The sequence below is a fragment of the Notechis scutatus genome, chromosome 10 (genome assembly GCF_049901735.1).
Source record: "Notechis scutatus isolate UNSWTSFEM ecotype Mainland chromosome 10, rNotScu1.2, whole genome shotgun sequence".
In the NCBI taxonomy this organism is placed as follows: domain Eukaryota; kingdom Metazoa; phylum Chordata; class Lepidosauria; order Squamata; family Elapidae; genus Notechis; species Notechis scutatus.
Window position 1 is genome coordinate 3,817,158 of NC_142018.1, and position 26,339 is coordinate 3,843,496.

The 26,339-nt window shown below is 47.3% G+C and overlaps 2 protein-coding genes across 10 annotated transcripts in view; both read right to left on the bottom strand.

Annotated features, from left to right (window-relative positions):
- Positions 1–9,190: 9,190 nt before the first annotated feature.
- IGBP1 (immunoglobulin binding protein 1) lies at positions 9,191–15,447 on the bottom strand. 4 transcript variants are annotated; one of them, XR_015750702.1, is made up of 6 exons: positions 15,214–15,444; positions 14,809–15,123; positions 12,259–12,451; positions 10,885–11,019; positions 10,615–10,727; positions 9,191–9,615 (listed from the first exon to the last, which is right to left on the bottom strand). XR_015750702.1 is itself a non-coding variant. In XM_087971988.1 (6 exons), the coding sequence occupies exons 1-6, from the start codon at positions 15,405–15,407 to the stop codon at positions 9,476–9,478; spliced, it is 1,035 nt and encodes a 344-aa protein (XP_087828114.1). In that variant the 5' UTR covers positions 15,408–15,447; the 3' UTR covers positions 9,191–9,475. The 4 variants fall into 4 exon arrangements, 2 of the variants coding, with proteins under 2 accessions (XP_087828114.1, XP_087828115.1); XM_087971988.1 differs by having other exon boundaries at positions 10,885–10,964; positions 15,214–15,447; XM_087971989.1 differs by having other exon boundaries at positions 9,191–9,612; positions 10,885–10,964; positions 15,214–15,442.
- A 3,819-nt stretch (positions 15,448–19,266) lies between these two features.
- The window catches only part of EDA (ectodysplasin A), a 69,418-nt gene continuing 62,345 nt past the window's right edge, over positions 19,267–26,339 (bottom strand). Inside the window, exons 7-9 of one of the 6 annotated variants that reach the window (XR_015750701.1) lie at positions 24,624–24,754; positions 21,429–22,661; positions 19,267–21,287 (exon numbers count right to left, since the gene is read on the bottom strand). Coding sequence is in view for 5 of the 6 variants with exons in the window: in XM_087971979.1 (XP_087828105.1) it covers positions 22,410–22,661; positions 24,630–24,754 (377 nt within the window). In the remaining variant the exon portion in view is untranslated. Of the gene's footprint in view, positions 21,288–21,428; positions 22,662–24,623; positions 24,755–26,339 lie in introns of those variants that run through there. The other 5 variants (XM_087971983.1, XM_087971981.1, XM_087971980.1 and 2 more) reach the window with 5 other exon arrangements.

Genomic DNA, 26,339 nt, shown 5'->3' on the forward strand with positions numbered 1-26,339 from the left:
TCTCTTAACTCAAACCAAGCGAGATTAGCTGGGAAGGATCTTTCTTTCTTTTCTTTTCTTTTAATAAGAATTTTTAATTAAAAACAAACAAACATACACATACAAAACATAAAAACATAAAACCATCTTCCATTTTATATACATACAGTGTGTCAGTTGGTTACAAATCTTTTGTGCTATCCTTTTGTAGTCATTTACTCACAGGGGAGAGGGATCTTTCCGTACCACTGGAATCAACACACCCAGTGAGGAGAACAAGGGGACCTGCTAGTTTGAATGCCATTTACTAATGGAGAAACAGGTGGGAATTTGAAATCATGGAGGAAATAAGGAGCAAATCTTACAACTTTTATTTAAAAAAAACATTTAGTGGGAGCATTTCCATAGAATACTAAACGATCCAAAGTGCCCTGTTTGGTTACTTGGTTGCTTTCCTGGCGCTTTCTGCCAGCAGATTTAATGAACAAGCCCAGATGGCTCCACTCCCTTATGGGCCAACCAGGGAATCGGGCTGACCCCCTCTGACCCCACCGGAAGGAAAGCAAGGAAGGAGGAAGCACTTCATGATTCAATTAAGCCCTTTGAAGCTCTTACTTCAAAGGACAGGCTGCCGCTTCCGGCTAACAAAACTCCAGATGTCTAAAGGGCAACAATACAGAAACCCTCCTCTTCTGTCATCTAATGGCTGTCCTGATTTTCGCAGCCCACGTCTGGTAGCCCTGCTGAGAGGACTCGAGTGGAAGCCCTCCAGAGCAGGAGTCTCCAACCTTGGCAACTTTAAGACTTGTGGACTTCAACTCCCAGAGTTCCTCAGCCAGCTATGCCTGCTGGAGAATTCTGGGAGTTGAAGTTCACAAGTCTTAAAGCTGCCAAGTTTGGAGACCTCTGATCCTAACCTCACTGGTTTGCTGTGAAGTCTGTTTGATTAACCAAAAGTCTGACTGGAAGTTCTGACTCTCAAGAGCTTCTTCCTCAGATCCAAACTCTACATCCTTCAGCCCTTAGTTTTAGTCTAGCCCTGTGGAACAATGAGAATCAGACTGAATCCTCTTCAATACGACAGATTTTCAACACAGCCATGGTGCCCCCTCTTAGCCTTCTAATTCTAATTCTAATTCTAATTCACTTCCACAAGCTGAATATATCTGGGTCCCTTCACCATTCCTCACCGGACTTGGTTTCCAGGCCTTTCTCCATCTTGGTAGCCCTTCTCTGGATATGATCCGGATGATCAATGTCTTTTTTTTTTTAAGCTGAAGTATTTAATTTTAAAGCTCCTACTTTTTGTTGTTTTTTTTTGTTGTTGTTGTTTTTTGGGGTGGGTGGGTTTGTCTATAATTTTTTTAATTATTCTAAAGGGGGTTTGGGGGGTTTGGTGAAAGCAAAACACTCTTTGGGGGGGGGGCAATCTTAAAACCTGTGCTGGAACTTCCAGTATGAAGTATTAAAGTTAAAAAAATTCAGCCTCATAAGGATTTATATTTTGACACCAGCTATCTATTGGGATACTTTTGGTCCAGATTTTCACTTCTTGCTTTAATTTTATTAAATTTTAATCAACAATTTTTTTTCTTAAAGTTTTTAGCAATAGTGATGCTTAATATTTGAAACATTTATATGCTAGAGAAAATCCTAAATCTATGGAAGCTTCCTTTGGGGAGGAAAAGCATTTAAACTTCTTGCAGATGCATTTTTAAAAAACAAAACTAACATATTGGCTGCCAAATTCATTTATTTATTGTTCAAAGTAAGTTTTTATCAATCATATTTCCACCATAATACCACATTACCACCCACTACAGCCGGTAATACCGGTAACGGTATTCACTCATATTGACATAGTTTCTAATTATATAGGTTACTATACTATGCATTATATATTCCTTCTACATGTAACTTGTAACAGTATATACATACACACACACACACACACACACACACATATAAGCTCTGTAAAGTACTCATCTCTAATGACCTAAGTGCTGGAGCCCACTGTAACTACATAGCCAAAAAGGCATTAAGAGTTGTTAACCTAATCCTACGTAGCTTTTTCTCTGGTAATATCACACTACTAACTAGAGCATACAAATCATTTGCTAGACCAATACTTGAATACAGCTCATCAGTCTGGAACCCACATTACGTATCTGATATTAGCACAGTTGAGAAAGTCCAGAAATATTTCACAAGAAGAGTTCTCCACTCCTCTACTCGTTGTAGAATATCTTGAATATCCAGACTTGAAATTCTAGACCTAGAAAACCTAGAACTACGCTGCCTTCGGTCTGATCTAAGTATAGTATATAAAAACATACATTGCAATGTCCTACCTGTCAATGAATACTTCAGCTTCAACCATAACAACACAAGAGCACACAATAGATACAAACTCAAGGTTAACCGCACCAAACTTGATTGCAGGAAATACGACTTCAGCAACAGACTGGTCAATGTCTGGAATACTCTACCTGACTCTGTGGTTTCTTCCCCAAACCCCAAAAACTTTCACCTTAGACTGTCTACTATTGACCTCACCCCTTTCCTAAGAGGTCTGTAAGGGGCGTGCATAAGAGCACCAACGTGCCTACCGTCCCTGTCCTATTGTTTCTTTTATTTTTCTTATATGTACCCATTTCATGTATTCATAACAACTATGTATATACTTATACCTATTATCTTGTAAGCGATTGACAAATAAAAATAAATAAAAATTTATACACACACACACACACACACACAGAGTGTTTTCCCATTTTTGGCTGCCAGGTTTATTACAGGGCGCCTGGGGCAGGGAGCTGGCGGAGCCGACGCTAAAGTGGCGCTCGCAACTCCAGAGCGAGCCAGCCCGACGGCAGGGACGGTCCTGCAAGGCGCTGCGGACGAGGGTTTCTGGGAAGGCGCTGCAGGGTTGGCTGCCTCTGGCCCCGACCTCCCCCAGCCAGCTCATTCCCCCAAAAGAGCCCCGTCCGTCGGGCGAGCCCTCCCCGAAGGAACCGCCCGTGCTCCGAACAGCCTCCGCATCTGAGAGCCGAACTCCGCGGACAGCTGGCAGAAGCCGGGAAGAAGCCGCCGCCGCCGCCGCCGCCGCCTTACCTGCGAGACGCCGCTCCGCTGCTCCTCGGGCAGCTCCTGCGGGCGCTGCTCTTATACCCCGCGGGCCCGCCCCGCCCAGGCGACCCTTCCAGGCCACAATCCTATTAGCCGCGGCGGTGTCAGGAGGCTCGGCCGGCAGGGGGGCGGCGCGAGTGGGCGCCTGGCCTCTGCCACGGACGCCGGTGGGCGCGGGACAGCAGAGAGGGAAGCAACCTGGAGCCAGCAGAAATTTCCAGACAGTTGGAAGAATTAATCAGGGGAAGAACTTTCCTCCAGATGTTGCGGCTACTCCATCACTGGGGGAGGGGGGGGCTTAAGAAGAACTGTCTGAAATGGTATTGGGTCTCCTACCTCAGCAGGGGGTTGGACTAGATGACCTCCAAGGTCTGTTATTCTATTATGAGAAGTTTAAGAGATGTACATTCCCTTCATCCCATTGATTGGAGGCTTCTTTCCAATAAAAATAGCTGGCAACTCAAAAGGGTCCTGGAACATTCCCAATTCCTCCTAAAATTTTAAAAGGACTTTGAAGTGTCTTCTTGGGGCCACAGAGAAATAAAACCAAGGCAGCTCAGCAGGATTGTTTTCCTGTGTTGGATGCCTATTTCTTTCCTCCCTCTGTCCCATCGGTCTCTCTGCTAAACCTTAGATGTGGTGAAGAAACAAAATTAAAAATCTATTTTGATCAAAAAATACTTTGAGAAATATCGATTGGCAGCAGATATAAAACTCCACTGAACAAAGTGCCAAAGATAGGAGCACATCCAAAGAATAAAAGCCAAGAATTTCCCAAAGTTGGGTTTAGAAAAGCCTCACCTCATTGGTTTTCTCTTGATTTACTTTCCAAACTGCCATGTAAAAAGTGCCAATATCACCTTATAAAATGCTAACAATGAAGTCGAAAGTTTGAGCAGCGCCATCATACAGTAGTTTCCATCTCCTCTTTTATGGCCCTCCCCAATACTTCTGCTTTCCCAAATTATGCCTGTGTAACGCAACTTTTTGCCACTGAGTTTTCTGGAGAAAAAGGGATTCCCTTAAAAAGTGAGATTGGCCAATTCCTACCTGCTATGATAGATAGATAGATAGATAGATAGATAGATAGATAGATAGATAGATAGATAGATAGATAGATAGATAGATAGATAGATAGATAGATTTCAAAGGATGGAAGAAACTGACGCTAACTAGGTGAGCATCTGGTGAAGAGGGGTCAGTAAAGCCTGAATCATTTCAAAGTGCTTGTTCCTGTCTCCATGGTAACCTGGGACGCCGTGAGATGCAAAGAGAATTTTCAGAGTAGAACCTGATGGTGAAAAGCGATGTCACTGCAGAAGGCAAGGAGCGCATCCGCGATGGCTCTCAAGAGGTAACATCCCGTCCTAGTCACATGAAGCGTTAGTACCATTTTCTAAGACCACACTTGGAGTCTGCATCATTTTGGTCACCACAATATGAAAAAGATGCTGACGCAGAGCGGAGAGGCTAAAATACAGGATGAATTGCAGGGACTGGATACTCCATTTTGGAGAAATGATTGTCCACTCTCTTTCTGAAAGCCTCCAGTGATGGAGCACCCACAACTTCTGAAGGCAACTTCTGTTCCACTGGTTGATTGTTCTCACCATTAATAATTTTTTCCTTAGTTCTAGGTTGCTTCCCTCCTTGGTTAGTTTCCATTCACTGATTCTTGTCTTGCTTTTTGGTGCTTTGAATTATTATGAATTGAACCGATTTCCCCTGCAAAACGCTTAGGAAAACGTTTAATGATGAGAAGAATGGCCTTTGTTTCAAATCAGAGTAAACTTCACCATAGAACCTGTTCAGAGATCATGGTTTCACCTGTCCTGCGTGGGCTGGCACTGCAGCATTGGAGTGGAGTTTCCCAGGATCCAACAACCAAAACCCAGCGACAGCTTCCTGCGAACCGTTTGTTTTCCTTTATTCAGAACCCTGCAAAATTGAAACCCTTGGTTTCCCTTTCAGTCTTGAAAGACTAATCATGTGAGTGGCATTTACCTGACAACGAATGAATGATTTTCACCTTTCTTCTGGCAAACCATCCCAAAAGTTTAGAATGTAATAAGAAGAGTAAATCACATTATGCATGTAATTATTTTGCTTTCAACAATTACTGTTTCTCTGTCTGCCAAGCAACGATTCTGACAGAGAATGAAAGTTTGTTTATTCTGAAATTGCATATCCTGCCTCTGTGGCCTGTTGGCATTCTTAGCCTCGTGAACATTCCTCGATCTGACCCCAATTTTGACCTGGAGTCCTCCATCAGGATGAGTTCTCTCTCCTTTCCCCGCCTAGCCTGACTTGGAGGCAGCCTGAAACTTCAGGGCCATCCTGAGCACACATCTTGGGGTCAGGAAGGAAGCCCTGAGGCAGATGCTCCCCCAAGCTGAGGCTTCTGGTTTTCCTGAAAGCAGCTTTCAACTTGCTTGTCACTTTGACGGTTTATGTGTGGCTTAGGACAGGGGTCTCCAACCTTGGCCCCTTTAAGCCTTGTGCACTTCAACTCAGAAGTCCTGCACCAGCTTTGCTGGCAGAGGAATTCTGGGCGTTGAAGTCCACAAGTCTTAAAAAGTGGCCAAGGTTGGAGACCCCTGGCTTAGGAGTCTTGGTACTGTTACAAAACACCAGCATGCTAGCTTTTAATGGCTTATAGCCACCTATCAGCTAGTAAAGGAGGGCATAAATCAAAAGCCTCTAAATGTTTTGAGTTTTGTAAAGTTATATCAACTTAAACAAGGAGCCAGAATACCTTCTTATCTAAGTCCTCTTGCATTGCAATAAATTTGACAGCTACTGGCATCCCTTGTATCTAATTGCAAATCCAGTTGTTCCATCTAACTTCTATACCTACTCTTTTTAATGTTGTTCACTGTTTTTCTTTTAAAACGTTTTTAATAGTAAAATTATGTTTTGAATTGTAAGCCACCCAGTCATTTATTGAGCTGGGCAGCTCTTGAAGTCAAAAATAAGTATCCGTAAGAGCAACTGATAGTGGTGACCAGTAGTGGAATTTTTGAGTTCCGTATTTTTTTTTTGCCAGATGGACGTTTTTGAATTTTCCCTAGAAGGGCACCAGAGATCAGACCAAAGGCTGCTGAAGTCAACCAAGACCACATTCAAGTGGGAGTCAGAGCTGCAGCAGGTCTTTTTGTCGGCCAGGGTTACAAAACCAGGCAATAATCTACCGTGGCCTCTTCCGAAATCCCCAGCTCATCTTCCGAAATCCTCTCTTGATCAGCACATGGGCTGGCGAGGAGGCCAAGAGCGATGCCCACCAGCCAATGCCAGGTCTAATGAGCTCTGCCAGTGGCTTAGCCTGCTCCAAACTGGGCAGCTCACAGTTTTATTTCTGTGACCTCTCACGCTTGCTTTGGGGGGATGTTTTATGCACGATCCATCGAACAGGGAACCCAGCAATCCGATTAACGGGGATGGGGGCAGCCAGGGAGAAAGGAAGGAAGACTGGCGTAGAAAGAGCCGTCGGTCAAAGAATTCAAGACCAAAGAGGGACCCACCCACCCTTTTGCCCTGAACTGATGTTCCTCGCACACCGCTCCCCAGAGCACCAAATAGGGAGCATTTCTGCCCCTGAAAGCCCCACGGCAGCCCCCAGACCGGCTCTGCCAGGGAATGCATAAGCAATGCTGCAGAAATTGCAAATGGGGCCAAAAGAAAAACTTGGGCAAAAGGGACAAGGAGAGGAGAGGAGAAAGTGGTGCAGTCCGAAAGACAACTGCAGGTTTGCCTATCCCTCAAACAGGGACAGGCCAACTTAAAGTGCTCTTAAGTGTTTCCCTAAAAGAAGGGGCTGGGTATCTCATGGTAGACATCCATCTAGGCCAGGGGTCCTCAACCTTTTCTTCATCACTGCATCTTCTGCCAAATTATCACAGCAACTGGAGACCCAGGATATTCAGAGGGTAATGTGCAATCAATTCTGGGGGGAAGGTTACACATTACTTAAGCTTACTTGTATAATACACTTGAAAAAAGTATGTCAAGCAGCTTTTCTGGGATGGCCATTTTTGCTGCTTTGCACACACACACCCACGGAGAGGACCAGGCCTGGGGGCAGAAATAAAGCCAGGGGGCCTCTGTGTCGCCTGCCAAATTAGCCCCGCAGATCTGGGGGGGGAGAGGGGGAAGGGCTGGGTCAGAGGCCGTGCTGGGACCCCAAAGTCCCTGCTGGTGGATTAGAAGCCACAGCTGATGCGAACCCTCAGGGGGTGAAGTAGTCGTGTGGTGCAGCCCTTGGGGAGACTGAGGGGGAGTCTCTTAGGCGAGGCCTGGTGGGGGACCCCCATTTCACCCCCTCCCTGGCTTGCTCTGGGCCTGGCCACCTTCTTGACCAAGCCCAGGGCCTGCCTGAATCCTTTTGGGAAGGGGAATCCAAGAAAGGCCGGACTGTGTGAACGTGGAGAACCCGGAAAGAATATTGGGGTTTGTTCCTGCTTCTGGTTCCTTCCCTCTTTCCTCTTTCCTCAGCAGAGGCTGCTCCCCTCCCTCGAGGTGCCCTTTCTTCTGCTTTGCCCTGCCATGATCCCTCCGGGTGACAGATGGTGACAGCTACTCATCGGTAATTAGCCAAATGCTGTTGACAATTTCCTTAAGAAGGCTCTTCCTTTCTGACCTTCTGCCACCTCCTCGACCAAAGGTGAACAGACCCTGCTCCAACTGCAGAAGCCACTTAAGCCTGTCAGTCAAGTTGGCATCCCGACACTCCCTTGAGAGCAGTCAATGGAATCCCCCTTCAGACAAATACAGGGCCCCGAGTAGGGTAAATATCGGAAGATCCCACCGCCTTTCCCTCGGGGAAAGTCCCACAGAGAGGCTGGGCCTCCAGGATCACGGCTCCAAGGGAAGGTGCCCAATCAAAGCCACGGGGGATGGGTGGAGCTGGGAGAGGAGGACGGGCCCAAAGTCAGGACCAGAATTCAGTCGCCTAGTTCCTAAACCGGCACCTTAGCCACCAGACCAGAATTGTTTATTGCCGTAGATAACAGCACTTGTACAGGTAGTCCCTGAGTTACAACAGGTCATTTAGTGACCGTTCAGAGTTAAAACAGCACTGAAAAAAGTGACTTGTGACGTGTTTTTCACACTTGCAACCACTGCAGCATCCTCGTGGTCACGTCATCAAAATTCAGGTGCTTGGCAACTGACTCGTATTTATGACTGCTGCATTGACAGTCAATGGAGAAGCCAGATTCACTTAACAACCCTCACCGGGCCTCTGCAAAGAGCCAGCAACTGGTCAGAGGCTGGGGAGGAGGTGGCGGGATGAAGCTGGCAGTTTGTGCAGGCCAAGAGAAGCATGAGGTCCTTGCCTAATGACGGCATGGTCATCCATATTGGTGGGCTGCCAACTGCACAAATTTGGATCATGCGACTGCAGGTGGCACCGCAATGGATGACGTTTCAAGGATTGGTCGTAACTACCATTCATTCAGCAGTGTTGCAACGTCGTTAAGGAAGACAACCTCTATGGCTAGAATCCTAACGAAGCACTTTGTTTTACCAGGAGTGAAAAGGATTTGGGGTCACTTGCCTCTAAGAGACCCCCCTTGACTGCCTAATGGAGAACTGCCTCAGGCAAAGATACCCACCGCCTCTTCTCTCCCCAATATCTTCCCTTGCGTTCGCCTTCAGAGCTGCTTCCAGCACTTAAGACGTCCAGTTCCATAGGGGGGAACACCTGGATAAACAGAGCCCTGACCACGTTTTGGAGGCACAGCACAAGTTCAGAGATTCAAACCTTGCCTTGGGGACCCAGGCAGCCCGAGTCATTCACAAGCTGTGGATGCAGGACTACGCACATGCTGGGAACCAAAAGTACGAGGACACATTTTTCCATCTCAGGAATACAGGGAGCGCCTGGATGGGCCCGTGGCAGCTTCTCCTGTTCTCCAAGAGGCATAAAAAGGTGAGGTACGGAATCTGGTAGTAAACAAGAGGACTCTCCACAACCACTTCCAGACGCCTTCCAGAAGAGTCTGATTGCCAAGGCAAGTCCTTGCTCTCCCTTAGGCAGAAGGAAGCAGCAAGAGGCTGAGAAAGACTCAAGGAAGGAACGCTCGGACGAACTGACGGGAGCATTTTATTTGTCTTTTAAAATAAAGAAATAAGCGACAACAGCCCAAGCTACTTCCAAGTGGCCATCCGATCAGGTTACTAAGGACTATTTGAAGACAAGAGAGGAGCCAGGAACGCAATGGCCCCAGAAGCTTCCTGCGTTTCCTGTGCCGGCCTTTCTGGAACTCCCATCTACCTGGGCCCTTCATACAACACCTGGCAATTCCGTTTCTTCTTTCCCAAAGAGGAACCACTCACACTTCCTCACGAAGGCTACGAGGGGCTCTCCTCAGCCCATGTTCTTCCGGTTGCCGTAGCCCCTGGGGTGCAGGTCCTTCCAGTCATCCCATTCCCGTGCTTTCGATGCTGCAGCTTGCTGCTCCTCCTCTGTGGCGTTTTCCTGGTCTTTCTGCTGGTCTTCGGGACCTGCTGCAAGCCAAAAGTCAGAGCTGTGCTAAGAGCAGCCCCCGCCCCTCCATATGCTTCTAAGTCAGTCCATCAAGACCATTTTAGGGTACAGTTTCCACAATCCCAGTCAAGTGCATTGACGTGGCCACCCATTTCTGATTCTACCTCTATTTCACCCCCTTTTCAATTGTGGTGATGCTTACGGAATGGGGGAGATAAAACAAGAGAGGCACACTGGCACTAACATAGGATGAGCAAAACACGGAAGTGCTCTGTATTCTGAACAAAAGCCCATGTGTTCCAAAATTCCTTCTACGTGGTTTTGAGAATTACGGGCGTGGGTTTTGGTCATTCCCCAAGGCAGCCTATCCTCAGCAACACAAGGACAATCCATGCTCAGGTATTCCTTTGTGGCCCCGGTTCTGTGGCTATTCACGCGGGGCTGCAAAGAACGGAAGCTTGACTATCATTTCCATTGTTTGCTGAGGGGATTTTATTTATGAGTGGTGGTGCAGTGGTTAGAGTGCAACATTGCAGGCTACTTCTGCTGACTGCCAGCTGCCTGCAATTTGGCAGATCAAATCCCAACAGGCTCAAGGTTGTTTCAGCCTTCTGTCCTTCCGAGGTGGGTAAAATGAGGACCCGGATTGTTGGGGGCAAGAGGCTGCCTTAGAGAGGGCTGGAAAGCACTATAAAGCGGTATATAAGTCTAAGCGCTACTGCTATTATTCTTTATAAAGATTTTAAGCTATCCTTTGGGCAAGCACCTGTTATATCTCACCAAGCATACTTTAGAACCGCAACCACTGACAGCCGTGGGGGGTGGGGGTGGGGGGGCATTCCGGGTCCCCGAGGTGAGATGTTGCACTTCCCAAATTCTGCTGGCCGGGTTCCCCATCCAGTGAGCTTTCCAAGGGATCCTATTTGGGGTCTCAGTTTGGGGCTTTGGATAGATCAGCCGAAGGGGGGGCTCCTTTCCTCAACTCCCTCCCTGCTTGCACGTTTCATGCTCAGAAATACCTGGAGCTCTTTGGGAGATGCCCTGGTCAGGCAGGACTCCTTGTTTCTGGTGCTGGTCATACCATTCATCCACCGTCATCGTTGCCAGGCTGGGATAGCCAGCGCCAAACACCCTGCAAGGAAGAAAACCGGCCAGGAGTCCTCAAGATGAGCAGCAGCAGCAGCAGCAGGAAGAGTCCGCCCACTCCCCTCCTGAACTGCCCCTCTGCCGTCCAAGCCTCCTCCCTGCCGGAAGCAGCAGGAGGAACCTCCCTTCCCCCCATGATATACTTTGCCTGGGCAGCATCCCGAGTAAGGATGAAGGGCCTCATTGGAGGTCGGGGTGGCCGGGAAGGTTGTGCGGCTGGACCCTGGGAGAAGGGATGGAAAAACAGGAGGAGGAGCAATTTTCAGCATCTGTTCACACTAAAAGAAACAAAAACAAAAACTCCTGGAAGCGGAGGACAGGCAACTGCACATTTCCTCAACAATGTTTTCCCTCAAAAGATGGCCTCTACCCACCCGTAGAATACGTTCTGGTTTAGGGGGAGGAAAAAAGAGGCAATGACAATTTATCCTTCAATTCACCATCTACCAAAGTCATCAAAATGCTGGCGCCATTTTGGTCTTCCTCATGTCAATTGGGCATAGAACACATTTCGTCCCAGAGCAAGACTGGCTTCCATCTCGTAAATGGGAAACTGAGGCTCAGAAATAGGCCAGCAGGCAGGGGATCAACCTGGGCTTTCCACCTCGCAGTGCCTCAGATATTTCCATCAAGGCGTCCAGGCTCCACCTGCACTAAAGCGGGCAATCGCCTACTGTCCAAGCCCATAATCCATATGAATTCTTCAAAGAATCATGAATAGAGTCAGGCTGCTTGAGCTGGATTTTTAATATTTCATTTTTGCACCAGATTTTTAAATGTTCATATTGTGCATCAGTTGGCTAGTCACTTTGGAAATAAGAAATGCTCCCTCATTCTCCTTCCAGAACTTTCCCTTTCTTGCTAAATTGCTTTGTGTTTCTCTGCTTTTCCACACAGCATCTTAAGTTGTACCATATTTCCAGCATTTATAATCTGAGAGCACCACTTCTTAATTTCAGATTACAGATGGTTGACTGCATATCTGAATTAACTTATATAAAACCAGAATTCAGTTTCAAAGAAAACAAGGGAGATTCTAGCCCAAATCCCCAAAATATGAATATTTTTCCCTAGCAAAATTATTCAGATGCATTCAGTTGCCTGTTATGTGAAGATTTATAAATGATGTTTGTTAAATTAAAAGCTATTCAATAAATAATGCATAATCAAATTAATAAATAATTTAATAAGGAATTTTGCTGGCCAGGAAAGCCATCTGTCTTTGGAAGATAAGGTATTATCTAACTTTCTGTTATCTAACGTTTTTTAGATTTTAACCCAAGATTTAGGGACCTTTACTTTTGATCAGAAAGGAATAGAACTTTTTTGCCTTTATACACCAATATATAGATTATATCGTGTCTGTTACAACACATACATTATAGCTTTCCTATTTTTTGTTTGTTTATGAAATCATGGTCTTAATTTTCAGCAGATGATGATTAGGGCACACTGTGGAGGGGGATTATCAAAAGAAGCCTGCTGTTTGATCCATACAACTGGCATCACTATCTCACCTGTAGAGCACCCCGCCGATTAAGGATTGCAATTTCCTGATCAATGCTTTCAATTTCCTCCAAGCTTACAGTGACCCACTTCTTGAGCTGCAGCAAATAGAATTCTCGTATTTGCTCTTCTTCAGCTTGACCACTATCAATGAAGGGTTTCAAAGAAGCCAGCTGATTCTCCAGTTCTTTCTTTTGCTTGTATCTGTTTTCCAAAAGATGTACGGAAGTGAAAAACAAGTCTATCCGCGGGCATTCAAGTGAAAACAGTTGCAACAGTCGTACAGCTCTGCTTGAACACACCTGCCAGCCTTCAAGATTTTCTCCCTTTGCTTTGCATCTTTCAGCTGTCATAAGTAAACGGGGGGGGGGATGGTTGTGGGAAGTGAGCTGGAGGTGTTACAAACCAGAACTGTATAAACTTGGGGGGGTACATTCTTGCTTGGGTTTCTATCCTATGCTATGCGCAGCTGCAACCCTTTATCAAACTATGTCAAGGTCAACAGACGGAAGCCTCATCACCACCTGGAGATGCCCACATGATGATCTACACAACTTTTAATGGGATGAGCCAATTGAACTATTGGGGGTGGGAACGTTGCCATTACTTTGTATATGTGATTTACGCGCCCATTTTCTCAGATTCAGAATTCTTTTGTTGCTACCACTTGATTTCCAGTAAAAGATATCTTTTCTCTGATTAAAGGAGTCTAAGTATTTCTTTCTTGGATTTTGAATGGAGCACCAGCTGACAACATCCAAGAAAGGAATGCACCGTTTTTAGTGATTCTCCCCAGCCCCCCGTCCAAAAATTGAGCCAGTCCTAACTTTGCCATCCTTCACCTGATTCTTGCCCAGCCATGATGTTCCTTTTTAATCCCTTGAACTGAGGCTGCCTCCAGCACAAGGCCTTTTTTTAATGTTTTCTGCTGTTATTTTCAATGTTTGAAAATACACAACCCATATGAGCTGAGATCACTTGTAGGCAATTTCCAATGTTAAAACCTAGCAAGTGTTGTATGTTGCAGTGGTTCTCAACCTTTTCTTCACCACGGATCCCCCCTTAAAATACCTTTTGTGGCTACGGACCACGGTCATTCGAGCTTTAACATTTCTTCAAGCCTTTGCGAACCCCCTGTGATGACATTGTGCCCCTCCCCCAGGCTTCTAGGTTGAGCACCACTCAGAGGTGGTTATTCAGCAGGTTGTGACCAGTTCTGGAGAACCAGTAGTGGAAATTTTGAGTAGTTCAGAGGACCGACCAATCCCACTCCTGACTGGCCCTGCCAACCCCATCTCTTCTCTGCCTCCCATTGAGTCCCAGCTGATCAGCTGGGTCTCCTTTGGTTGCCCTGCACAGGAGAACGGAGCTGGAAAGCAGGTTAGTGGAATGGGGAGGGAAGGGGGATTTTGCAGTATCTTTCCCCTGCTACGCCCACCAAGCCACGCCCACAGAACCAGCAGTAAAAAAATTTGAATCCCACCACTGGAACCACTGGTATACTGTACTGTCAAAACCCAACAGTCTCACAGAGCTGGTTTGCAGAAAACCAACACTGAGGTTAATTTGCGCCTGCAAAATACTGTAATAGATCTGCTCCCAAAATCAAGAGGGCGAATCCAGAATCAAAACTTGTTCCCTGCCAGCCTGGGCAGGTGGTGCTTCCCAGAGCATCTCCACCAGACCTGCCTAAATCCAGAAAGGCTCAAAGGGGGGAGAGGGGTTTCCTCCCCTCAAGTGGAAGGAGCTGCCCAAAATCACTTGCGCGTAGCCAGGTGGGTAAAGGAGTGGCTGCAGAGGGCGTGCAGGGCGGGGGTCCTAGAACAGGGGTCTCCAACCTTGGCCGCTTTAAGATTGGTGGACTTCTGTTAGGGATAACATGGTTACCTAACTTAGTTTGGGTAAAATAATATATATAGACTATGATTGTGTGTATCACTTTAAATGCAGACCATGTATTTTGGGTGCGGTTGTAAAATCACCATAAGAGGGAGCAAGAGAGCTCACTGTTTGCTGGCTTTTACTGGATTGCTGACAATGATGGATTGATGGTGATAACTGCGTGTTTTCCCTGCTATTGCTGAATGAAGAAAAGAGGTTTGATTTTCTTCATATCTCTACTGCAAAAGGAGATATATTACTGGACTGATTATTTGTAAGTTTACTGACCTCTTTTTCGACACTGGACTTTGCTAATGATAATCCCCGGACGGACTGAACTAAGTGTATGATATATGGACTGTTTGACTATGCTAACAATCTTACTGGAATAAACTATTTAACTAGCACTGTGTATCTGTTTTACTGAGTGTAAACTACAACAACGTTTATCTCACATATCTGCCTGCCTGACTGACTACCGTTGCACGTTCTGCTAGGGTGCATATCCCTAACACTGGTTATGGGCCCAGAATTCCTCCACCAGCTTTGCTTTGCTGAACGTTGCTGGTGGAGGAATTCTGGGAGTTGAAGTCCACCAGTCTTAAAGCGGCCAAGGTTGGAGACCCCTGTCCGAGAGGAAAGGCCCTTAGAGCCCCCTCCCGCCCCCGCCCCCAACCTACCTCTCGATCTTGGCACTGCGGGCGGCCGCCATGGCCAGCAGGGAGGGCTGGCCGTCGGGCTGGGCGGGGCCGGCCTCCCCGCCGCGCTGCTCCTCCTCCTCCTCCTCGTCTACGGCCTCTCGCGGCAGGTCGAAGCGGGCCACGGCGTAGTCCCGGCAGAGGCGGAGGAACTCCAGGAAGAGGCTGCGCGCCCTCCGCAGGTGCTCCAGCCGGCGCGCGGGGGCCACCTGCCGCAGGGTCAGCGCGGCCAGCAGGGCCGGCACCAGCATGAAGCGCAGGTCGGCCGAGGCGATCTCCTCCAGCTCCTCGTTGCGGCTGCAAAGACAGGCCGAGGCGGCTGAGCGGGGCCTCCCAGGGGAGGACCCGCGCGACCCCCGCTCATCCCGCCTCGGCCACCCGCCGCACCTGAAGAGCTCCAGCTGGGACACGGCGCGGGCGGCGCGCTCCAGCAGCTCCAGGCCGCGCTGCACCCGGCGCTGGACGGCCGGCGCCCCCGACGACGCCTCGGCGTCGCTCTCCACCTCCTCCAGCAGCCGCCAGCCGGACTCCAGCAGCTCCGAGAGCCGCGGCGGCTCTTCCTCCTCAGCCGCCGCCGCCATCGCCGCACTCCGGCCGGCAGTGACGTCGCAAGGAGGCGCTGGCGCGGAACTGACGTCACGCGGCGAGGCGGGGCTGCAGCGCTGCGGCGGAGGGCGTCGCCTCCCATCCGCCACGCCACGCCCCCCCTGAGGTGTTTGGGCCGGGGTGGCGGGCCCGGAGAGGCTGGGTGGGCGGGGCGAGGAAGGGGCGGGGCGCTGTGTCACTTCAGGGTGGCGGGGGTCTGACGTCGGAAATAAACTTTAAGGAATTGCTTTAGCGAGGCGGGTCAGCGCTGTGGGTCAACGAGAGCCGTCGGGAGGGGCGGGAGAGTGGCAGGCTGGAAGGACGCCAGCTGAGCACGTGCATACATAAGCCATGTTAGCCTCTGGCTCAGGGGTCTCCAACCGTGCCCACTTGAAGACTTGTGGACTTCAACTCCCAGAATTCCTCAGCCAGCAAAGCTCCATAAAGGCTGGCTGAGGAATTCTGGGAGTCGAAGTCCACAAGTCTTCAAGCGGCCAAGGTTGGAGACCCCTGCGAAGTCTGGCTTATTGTAACGGTAAATCACGCGCCCTTTTTGATAAGAAAGCTTCTTAGCACAAACCTGCAACGAAGGAAGCAGCGTCAAGTAGAAGAATCCGATCAAAAGAAACGTGTGTAAAGGAACCAGGGGTTTATTTTTAGGGTCTTAACTTCATCAATCAGGATAGAGAAGGAAGGGACCTTGGAGGTCTTGTAGTCCAACCCCGGGCTCAGGCAGGAGACCCTATATTATTTCAGACAAATGGTTTTCCAATCTCTTCTTTAAAAACCTCCAGTGATGAAGCACCCACAACTTCTGGTGGCAAGCTGCTCCACTGGCTAATTTGTCCTCACTGCTAGAAGTTTCTCCTTAATGTGACTAGGATGGGATGTTTTCTGTCCTCCCATGCTCACCTCTTGAGAGCCATCGCTGATGCGCTCCTTGCCTTCTGCAGTGACATCACTTTTCACCATCAGGTTCTACTCTGAAAATTGTCTTTGCATCTCAGGGCGTCCCAGGTTACCATGGAGACAGGAACAAGCACTTTGAAATGATTCAAGCTTTACTGACCCCTCTTCACCAGATGCTCACCTAGTTAGCGTGTTTCTTCCATCCTTTGAAATCTATCTATCTATCTATCATCTATCTATCTATCTATCTATCTATCTATCTATCTATCTATCTATCTATCTATCTATCTATCTATCTATCTATCTATCTATCATGGCAGGTAGGAATTGGCCAATCTCACTTTTTAAGGGAATCCCTTTTTCTCCAGAAAACTCATTCAGTGGCAAAAAGTTGCATTACACAGGCATAATTTGGGAAAGCAGAAATATTGGGGAGGGCCATAAAAGAGGAGATGGAAACTACTGTATGATGGCGCTGCTCAAACTTTCGACTTCATTGTTAGCATTTTACAAGGTGATATTGGCACTTCTAACGCATCCTAAGTTATCCTTGTTTTCTCTAAACTAGCCATACCCAGTTCCTACAACCATTCTTCATATGTTTTTGTCTCTAGGCCTTTAATCCTCTTAGTTGCTCTTCTCTGCACATTTTCCAAAGTCTTCCTTAATCATAACTATAAAAGTGTATTTGTCCATTGTTCTGGGTCTTGGTTCCTTTAGTTGCTGACACGCTTTTGCTGGAGTACTTAAATAAAGGTACCTTGAGCCAGGTCTCATGTCTGGTTTTGACTGGCATCTGTGCCAAGCTAAACCCAGGTTGCAGCCAACAAGTGCTTCCCCTTTTCTCTCGCTGTCCAGTTTCCCTCTGCGATGCGCGTAGCCTCCCCCCCACCCCCGAGTTTCCCGTTGAGTTTTGAATGGGATTTTGGAGCTGAGTCAAGGATGGCCTTTAGCTGACCTTTTGGGGGAGAAAGGTGTTCACAGAGCTGCCCCTGGAGGGGCTAGAGCCGCTTCGAGAGGTTGACTATGAACGTGAACCTTAGTTCAGGCCCTGCCTGCCTTCTGTAGGCCCTGCCCTTGTCTGATGGGCAAACCCAGGCCCGAGGATAGAAGGGGATAGTGCAATTCCTTGTTCCTGAATTGCCTGCCCTAGGGTAGGATTGCAATTCTTCCTGGCTATAGCAATAGCATTTAGACATTTATAAGCTTCATTGTGCTTTACGAGCAGTTTACAGCGTCAGCCTCTTGCCCCCAACAATCTCGGCCCTCATTTTACCAACCTTGGAAGGATGGAAGGAGGGGTCAACCTTGCACCCGTCAGGATCGGACTCCTGGCAGTGGGCAGAGTTTGCCTGCAATACTTTTATGAATAAGTTCCCCATCTCCCAAGGTCATTCTCACATACCATTAGAACAGCTCACAGCAGAACCTTTTCAAGGAAACGTCTATATATTTCTGTGATTAGTTCATACTTAGCAATAGCACTTAGACTTATATACCACTTTACAGCACTCACTACATGGTTTATAAATGTCAACCTTTTGCCCCCAACAATCTGGGTCCTCATTTTACCAACCTCGGAAGGGTGGAAGGACGACTCAACCTTGAGCCGGTCAGGATTAAACTCCTGGCAGTGGGCAGAGTATCCCTGTTCTGTTGCTCTAAACGGGCTTGGTAGAGGATTTAAAATTCACTCAGAGGCCAAGGCGCTGAGCAAATCTCCTGTCGTTCATGGTCCTGTTAAGTATGTAAAAAGTTGAACCTGATTCAGCAGGCATGCATCTGCCTAGCTTTTTCTTCCGTGTTCTGAAGACCAAGTGGGCACTTCCTCAGTGTACCTTGAAATCCTGCAAAATGATAGCCTAAAGCAGCACCAGGGGCAGATTTATTGAAATTTCCGGAACGAACTTGTGAGCTACTTGGTGCCATTCAAAACATTTCCTATTTCTGTTTAGGGAACTGGCAGGCTGGAAAGTGAGCAGGGGCTACATTTCCATGAAGTGTAGCGAGAAATTAAACCGCCTGCACCCCCTCACAGGGCTGAGCTGCTGTTGTGTTCCAGCTCAGAGAAGCGCACCGCGATAAATATCTCTTTGGATCTCCGTCTAGTCCAGGGGTGTCCAACCTTGGCAACTTTAAAGACTTGTGGACTTCAACTCCCAGAATTCCTCAGCCAGCTTTGCTGGCTGAGGAATTCTGGGAGTTGAAGTCCACAAGTCTTAAAGTTGCCAAGGTTGGACACCCCTGGGACTCTAGTCATTCTCAAACCGTTTCATTTTCTCCAGTCCTGTCAAGAAACCGCTTTCTTTATGCTTCCTAAAGACAAAGAGGACGCATAAACATTATTACTTAACCTGCTATAATGGAATCTTGCCCCAACCATGCTGTCCTGATTCTTCCAGGAGTCCTTTCAGTTACAATGAGATACAGCTGAAGTCTCGGAGAGCGAGGACTCAGGTGAGGAGGGGCCTGCATGTGGTGCAGGGATGGGGCCAGGACTATCGGAGAGCGGGGTGCTGCCTTTAGAGCTTGTGGAGTATGGCAGCAGTGATGCCCAGGGCCCAGTGCACGCAGGGCTGCTGGAAGGAAAAAGCAGCCGCAGCAGCACGGGCGACTCAGGAGTAAGGCTGCAAGGTGATGGCCCCTCCCTTAAGGGATAAAAGCCAGCCTGAGAGACCGGTATTTCTTGCAGGAAGCAAAGAAGTTCTTGCACTTCAAGCCTTGTGGAAGTTCGGACTATCTTGGTTTGTGTTTGAATACTTTTTGTTTGGAATATTTCTTGGCAACTTAATCTAGTGCTTTTGTCAGCCTTGCACAACCTTGGCAAGGCTCGTTCTTAGCAGAATTAACGGAATTCGCAGAGAAGCATTAAAAGGTTTTGCTTTTACCTCTTGTTTGGTGTTTGTTTACTTGGAACAAGGTTTGGTTCAGAACAGGTTCAAGCAATTAAAACCACATCAAGAGAGCTTTATTTGCAAATGTAAATTAACTAAACTTACATCCCAATTTATATACATTTATATATCTATATATATATCTATATATATCTATATCTATATATATCTCTTTCTCTCTCTCTCCCTCCCTCCCTCCCTCCCTCCATATATATATCTATATATCTATATACACAGAGATCATATCGTGACTACCACTGCTGGCCCACAGAGCAGTAGCCCCCCATTTGCCATCTGTACCCCACTGCAAGAGAGGGCGACTTGTGCCTGGAGCTTTCCTGTCATTCAGAGTCTGGACAGAGTTTGATCAACACCACTCTTTTAAAACACCTAATGGCGGGTCGCACTTTATACTCTAATAAAGCCAACTCTTTAAGGCCACTAAAAACAGGAAGCCTGAAGTGGAGCAGTCCGTAACTACAGGTAATCCTTGACTTACAACAGTTCATTTAGTGACTGTTCAAAATTACAACGGCACTGAAAAGGGTTTTTCACATTTATGACCGTGGCAACATCCCCATGATCACGTAATCAGAATCCAGACGGTTGGTAACTGGCTCCTATTTGTGATGGTCACAATGTCCTAGGGCAGTGGTTGCCAGCCAGTAGGCCAGAGACCACTGGTTGTCCATGAAAAAAAAATGGGTGGTCCGCAGAAGAATGTCCCCCCCCCCCAAAGCAATTAATCCAGGCTGCGTGGGAACACAAGGCTTGCGTCGCTTGCATTGCGCACAACACGAGGTAGCGAGGAGAGTGGAGAAAGGGTAGAGGGGGGGACCTGCCCAACGTGCCTAGTCTGGTCACTGAGCTGCTGCTTTCTGCTTTTTTCTTCTTCCGCTTTTGGCTGCACGCAAGGAAAGCAGCAAAAGTCTTTCTCTCCCCCAAACTCTGCCAGAAATGAGTCTTTGCCACCCTGCAAGGCCTCCTGCTCCAAGAGGCTGCACCGGTGCAACAAATCTCACAAAGACTCATTTCTAGCGGAGTTTGGGGGAGAGAAAGAAAGACTTCTGCTGCTTTCCTTGCATGAAGCCAAAAGTCTCTCTCTCTCCCCCTGAGAACGGAGCTGGACACGGTATCCTGCGATCCCAAATAAAGAACGATCGATCGGTAGGAAAACGCGGGGGGAATTTTCCTGCAGGCTTTCTTGGGGATTTTCCCAGGGTCTCTGATCCGCGGGATTTAAAATTATGAGTTCGGTGGTCCCTGAAGTCCAAAAAGTTGCCGACTCCTGTCCTAGGGGAGTCACGTGATCCCCTTCTGCGACCTTCGGACAAGCAAAATCAGTGGGGTAGCCAGATTCGATAAACAACCGGGTTACTAATTTAACTGCTGCAGTGAATCACTTAAACCACTGTGGCGAGAAAGGGTGTAAAATGGGGCCAAACTCACTTAACAAATGTTTCACTGATCAACGCAAATTTTGGGCTCAATTGTCGTAGGCCGGGGACTACCTGTAAGTGTCCCATTGGACAAGAAGAACCTCTGGCCTGGAGCCTTGACCCTGATGCTGCTGGCTGAAGGGCAGAAAACAGAGGCGTCTTAATCATGTCTTGGGGCTTCCAGTCTTGGGCCCCTATTTCCCAAGTAAAACAAGCTTGCCTCCCCAGAAGTGATGGGATTAGCATTGCTGCAGTCTTCCTTTAAAAACCATTGCTAAACTAGAGCCTGCAGATAACACACACAAACCTTTTTCAGAAGCATTGCTTCATTGCTGCAAATAAATGAGAGCAGGAAGATCAAGACATCTGTGCACAGCACAAGAGGAGAATTTCAACTTTACAGTTGCCAGTTAAAACCAAGCACCATACTGGCACATTCGTGCTTCTCCAACGACTCCATCAGGATAGCCATTAGTGTTAGAACAGGTTTGGCTGAAACAAACTGGTGGCATTTTTTTTTCCTGTCTCCCTGGCAGAGAGCTGGGAAGAACCAGATGATATCATCACAATGCTTGCTTTAACTTTCTCCCATCACCTTTCTAAGCCCTAAATCAGGGGTGTCCAACCTTGGCAACTTTAAGCCTGGAGGACTTCAACTCCCACAATTCCCCAGCCAGCAAAGCTGGCTGGGGAATTGTGGGAGTTGAAGTCCTCCAGGCTTAAAGTTGCCAAGGTTGGACACCCCTGCCCTAAATGATCCCCCTTGCCAGCTGACTTAAGTTTGCCAGAATTGCTCCATCGTATTGTATTGTCTTTGCAATTATAATTCACAGCGTTAAAAGTATCCGGTGGGCGCAGTCGCTTTAAAGCTTGGCTGATACTGATCTGTACACAATGGAAAAAGTTGCTTCCCAGATTCCACCCAAATCTGAACTCAATCCTAGAACTGCCTAACTGTCTTCCCTGAGCTTCTCTTAATAGGAAACAGGCTGTCTGTCCACACTGTGTAAGGCAAGATTGTGTTTTACTGCTCTGACTCGGATCACTAAGAAAAGAAAACGCCCATAGGGAAGTTTGAAGAAAGACCTCCACACGCACTGCTAATCTTGGTCTTCAAGAAAAGCATCAAGACTGCTTTGGGAAATGCCACATACCAAACTTATCAGGGTAGAGACAGAGACTAGAAACCCAAATCCAGAAAGAAACCTTTCTAAAAAGCCTGTAACAACACATTAGCTTTGGGAAATCGGATTGACTATTTTAACTGGGTAGTGTGTTTTTGCCAAAGGGGACTTCCAGCTTTATAAATAGTCCCTCACCAATAGCTCCAGCTTCTAAACATAAAACTTATTAATATCAGAATTTGGATATGTCCTGGTCACATTCTATGTATTTTTGGTATGAAAAATTAGAGGGGGGGGGGAGGGAGACAAAGAAGTTTCCTGTTAACATACATCTTCCTGGAGAGCATTCAGTTGCATCCCTTCCATCATCTGTTGCCATAGTAACTCTTATCAGTGCCCGTTGTGGGAAGGAAGTGACCTGCCTCTGATGTGATATATGCAGCTCAGGTGGAAAGTCTCGTCCCTAGCACTGCTCCATTGTTAAGCACTGCTCCAACGGAACCAAGGGGAACCTGGCTTGCTTTCTGTAGTTACATAAAAAAATAAATATCTCATCAGTTCTTTGACTCTTCCCAATCTTTTGAACAGGCAGGTGGGTTGGGGAAGCCGCCCCCCTACCCCCTCTCAGGTCCTTAAGAGGAGGGCCCATCCCCTAGCCGAATGGCCCCAAAGAAGGTGGTGTGCCTGCTCATGTTGATGGAGATGTCAGCGTGGACCATTTTCACAGCAATCTTCTGCCGAGCTTTGAGGAGACAAACCCCAGCGGTGTAGCAGGTGTTGAAGTTGGTCTTCCCTGTCTCAATACTCCGAGTGCATTGCAGAAAGGGCTGTTCATCCACCACCACCTCGAAGCTGGCAAAATCTGTGAAGTTTATGTAATATACCTAATTGGAAGCAAACATATTTGGGGGGAAAAAGTATAACCAGGAGGAAGAAACCCTACAGGAGATTCATGTAAAAGTGCGCCTATAGCAATGCTTGTTATTTAGAATACAGGATAAATTACTCTTTAATGATGGTAGAGAACACAGGCACCAGTCACTGAGCCAAAAACTGTCTCCGTCTCATGCACACAAGAAAAAGAAATGAATTCATTTAATGGAATACACAATGGTGGTTTAACTGATAATCGATTACCCTTGAAACAAATCTAATTTTGTTTACAGATTACTTTCAAAGAAAACGTAAGGCTTCAGTTGATTTTCCACTTCTATGGTTATTGGCCTATCAAAGCAGCAATGCTGAAATGCCATCTCTCGAGGAACAAGCCAATCCACACAAGAAAAATATGTAACTTCATTGGGAAAGATTTGGCCTGTGGAGATAGACATCCACAGAGGCTCTAAAGAAATTATTTGTGGAAAGCTGTTTTAATAGCAATAGCACTTAGACTTATCTATCGCTTTACAGTGCTTCCCAGACCTCTGTAAGCGGTTTACAGAGTCAGCATATTGCCCTCAACAATTTGGGTCCTCATTTTACCCATCTTGGAAGGATGGAAGGCTGAGTCAACTTTGAGCCTGGTGGGATTTGAACTGCCAAATTGCAGACAGTCGGCAGAAGTAGCCTGCAGTACTGCTCTCTAACCACTGCGTCACCACGGCTCAGTTTAAAAAGAACAACCCTCATATTCTTCATGGAATGCTCCAATCGCAGTTTTTTATGAGGTCCCCGGTGAAAACAACCCGGCGCCACCTGTGTAAAAGATTTCAGGCTGCGGCATTCACAGACAAGCTGCCAGAATGACCCATTAAGCTTGGAGCCCTTTTGCCTTGTCTCGCATGGGAGCCTTTCACACCTCTCTCTGCCTGCGGACTTGGCCCGTCTTCGGTCAGCGAGTTCCAGATTCCTCCCCTGGTGCTCCATTCACCCCACCTGACCCCAAATTCTGTAGGAAGGTGTAATTCACAATATACAGTAGGACAACAGGTCAACTGCAAGAAGGGAAGGGCAGGTGAGAACAGGCAGCTTAGGAAAGAGTTTTTGTAGACACGCTCCAAGGTAAGGCGTGTGCAACTCCCATTGGCTTAGAGGCTGGGATTTGCAAATGGCGGGATGTGCTCTCAAAATCGGCAAGAATACTTACAATTTCATTCCATTTTTAAATTGTATTACTTTTCATTTATTTATGGAGGGGGGGGGTATAATTTTATTGTAACACTATTTCTCTATTCCTAAACCCACCCACCCCAAAATGATCTGCAGTGCTTGTGGGTTGGGTTTTATTCCCCTTTAGCACCTATGACACTGAAAAAGTCATTTTCTTTTCTTTTTAATTTAGAAGACATAGAAAGGGACACATTCTTTGAGGTGGTTAAGTGAATAAGTACATGGGGGCAACCAAGAAAGGGATTTGGGGGCAGGGGGCCAAGGAGAAGGGACCCTGGCCATCAAAGACGACAGTTGGAAAATGCCATATAAGCCAAGTGGTAGCGACTGCAGGGAGATGCAAGCTTGGAGAAGGGAGGAAGGGTGGGATTGAGGGTGGGGCTTCCATTAGAATCCTGTTAGACACATATATTCTAGACCAGGGGTCTCCAACCTTGACAACTTATGGACTTCAACTCCCAGAATTCCTCAGCCAGCTTTGCTGGCTGAGGAATTCTGGGAGTTGAAGTCCATAAGTCTTTAAGTTGCAAGGTTGGAGACCCCTGGTCTAAAAAAGGAGCTGGTATTTCAGCAATACCACAGCGTCCTGAATTAATTCCCTATTGTCTACAAGACAAGAGACTTCTTAATGCACACACTTTTCATCGCCTTCCTGGTTCTGCAGCAACACTCTTCCGATGCCACCGATGTTGCATTTTGGATAGAGGAAAAGGAGTTAGGCCTAAGACCGTACTCACTTCTACCTGACTATAGACGAAGTACGTGCCGTCTGCCAGTACCTCCAGCTCGCCACTCCGGGTGTGCAGCTTAAACACTTTCGGGTTCATCGTTATGCGAGACCAGTCATTAAGAACTCCACCTGAAAGATCTCAGCAAGAGAAAATGGCAGTCACTCAAAAGCCTTCATGAAGAGAAACATAAAAACAAGTACCAATGTGATGGGATCAAGGTAGAACACGTAACACAAAAGGTGAAGATTGGTTTAGACCAGAGGTCCCCAAACTTCAACTCCCTGGTGGACTGGTGGACTTCAACTCCCAGAATTCTCCAGCCAGCATAACTCCCAAAATTCTCCAGTATAGCTGGCTGGAGAATTCTGGGAGCTGAAGTCCACCAGTCTTAAAGTTGCCAAGTTTGGGGGCCTCTGGTTTAGACTGACATGTCTCGTGAATGATGAGATGCAGCGAGGGCACTCCAAACAGCAAAACAAAGCACATTCAACAGGAGTCCTCACCTAGGAGGAAACTGTTAATCTGCAAAAATAAAGAAGGAAGATGCAGGCTAGTGGCTGTCAAAGCCTTGTTAAAAGAGAGGAAGGCTTTTCACAAAATCCTCTACAATCAGAGGTTGCAGAAATGTTGAGAATACGACTGTTGGGGCAGAGAAGATGCAGGAAGAGGAAGGCAGGTACGGAGTAACTTAGAAGACAGCCGATCCCACCCAGCCACTCCCAGGCAGAAAGGCTCCAGAAGTTCAGAGGAAATCCCTAATGTTAGATGTGTCCCTTCCCTGGGTACCCAGCGAAGGCTGCGTGTTTCCAGAGGCCACCGAACGTTAATAGAAGAAATGCTCTCTCTCCCCCAAGCCTTTCACTGGGAGATCTAGAGGCTGAAATCTGCAGTCTTCTGAAGGGTGCAGCTGAGTTCCCAACTCCACGTATCTGCACACAAAATTAGGAAAAGGGTGTAGCAGAAAATCCATATAGCACGTACACTTTCCATTAAAAATCACATCATGAAAAGGCTATGCTGGCTGAGGAATTCTGGGAGTTGAAGTCCACAAGTCTTAAAAGTCGCCAAGTTTGGCGCCCTCTGGGCTAGGCCTTAAAAAATTGGGAAAATACATTTATGGCCCCAATTGCTCAGCGGAGACCTGACATTTCATGTGATGGACAAGTCATCCCTCTGCAAGCATCGGTTATGGATATTGCAGTAAAAGGGGGTCTCCCTTTATTGAAACTGTTGTGTAAGCACATCCCTGAGGCCCAGGAGACGGAGTGCGGGGAGGGGGAGTACATGCAGCATACACACACACACCCCACGCCCCCTTTTGGCTTCCTAGGCCTCAGGGAAACCTCCTGGGCGAAGCAGTAAGACAGCGAGGGGGATCCCAGCACAGCTGATTGTCGAAACAGGTGATCGTTGGGAGGAAGAAAAGAAAAAAGAAATACTGGTTAGGCCGAACGGTAGCAAAAAATTGAACCAGGCCGAATCGGTAGAATATCACCATTGATGAGGACCCCTTCTCTCTTTCTCTCTCTCTCTCTCTCCCTCTCTCTCTCTCATTTTTGAGGAAGGCCACTGAACCTCTGCTGAGGCAAGGTGAAAACGGATCAAAGAGGCTGAGCAGGAAAGTAATAATTATCTTTTGCTGTTCCCACAACATACTTGCAGCCTTGGTCCAGACTCAGTTTCAGGCATTGTGGGAATATGGACTGTGTAACTAAAGAGAAG

Coding starts and splice junctions, on each gene's coding strand:
- IGBP1 (XM_087971988.1), bottom strand. CDS start 15,407: ATGGCGGCGGCGGCTGAGGAGGAAGAGCCGCCGCGGCTCTCGGAGCTG. Junction 12,452..14,808: donor CGCAGTGCCAAGATCGAGAG/GTAGGTTGGGGG, acceptor TTTGGAAAACAG/ATACAAGCAAAAGAAAGAAC. Junction 10,728..10,884: donor CGGGATGCTGCCCAGGCAAA/GTATATCATGGG, acceptor TCTTCCTTGCAG/GGTGTTTGGCGCTGGCTATC.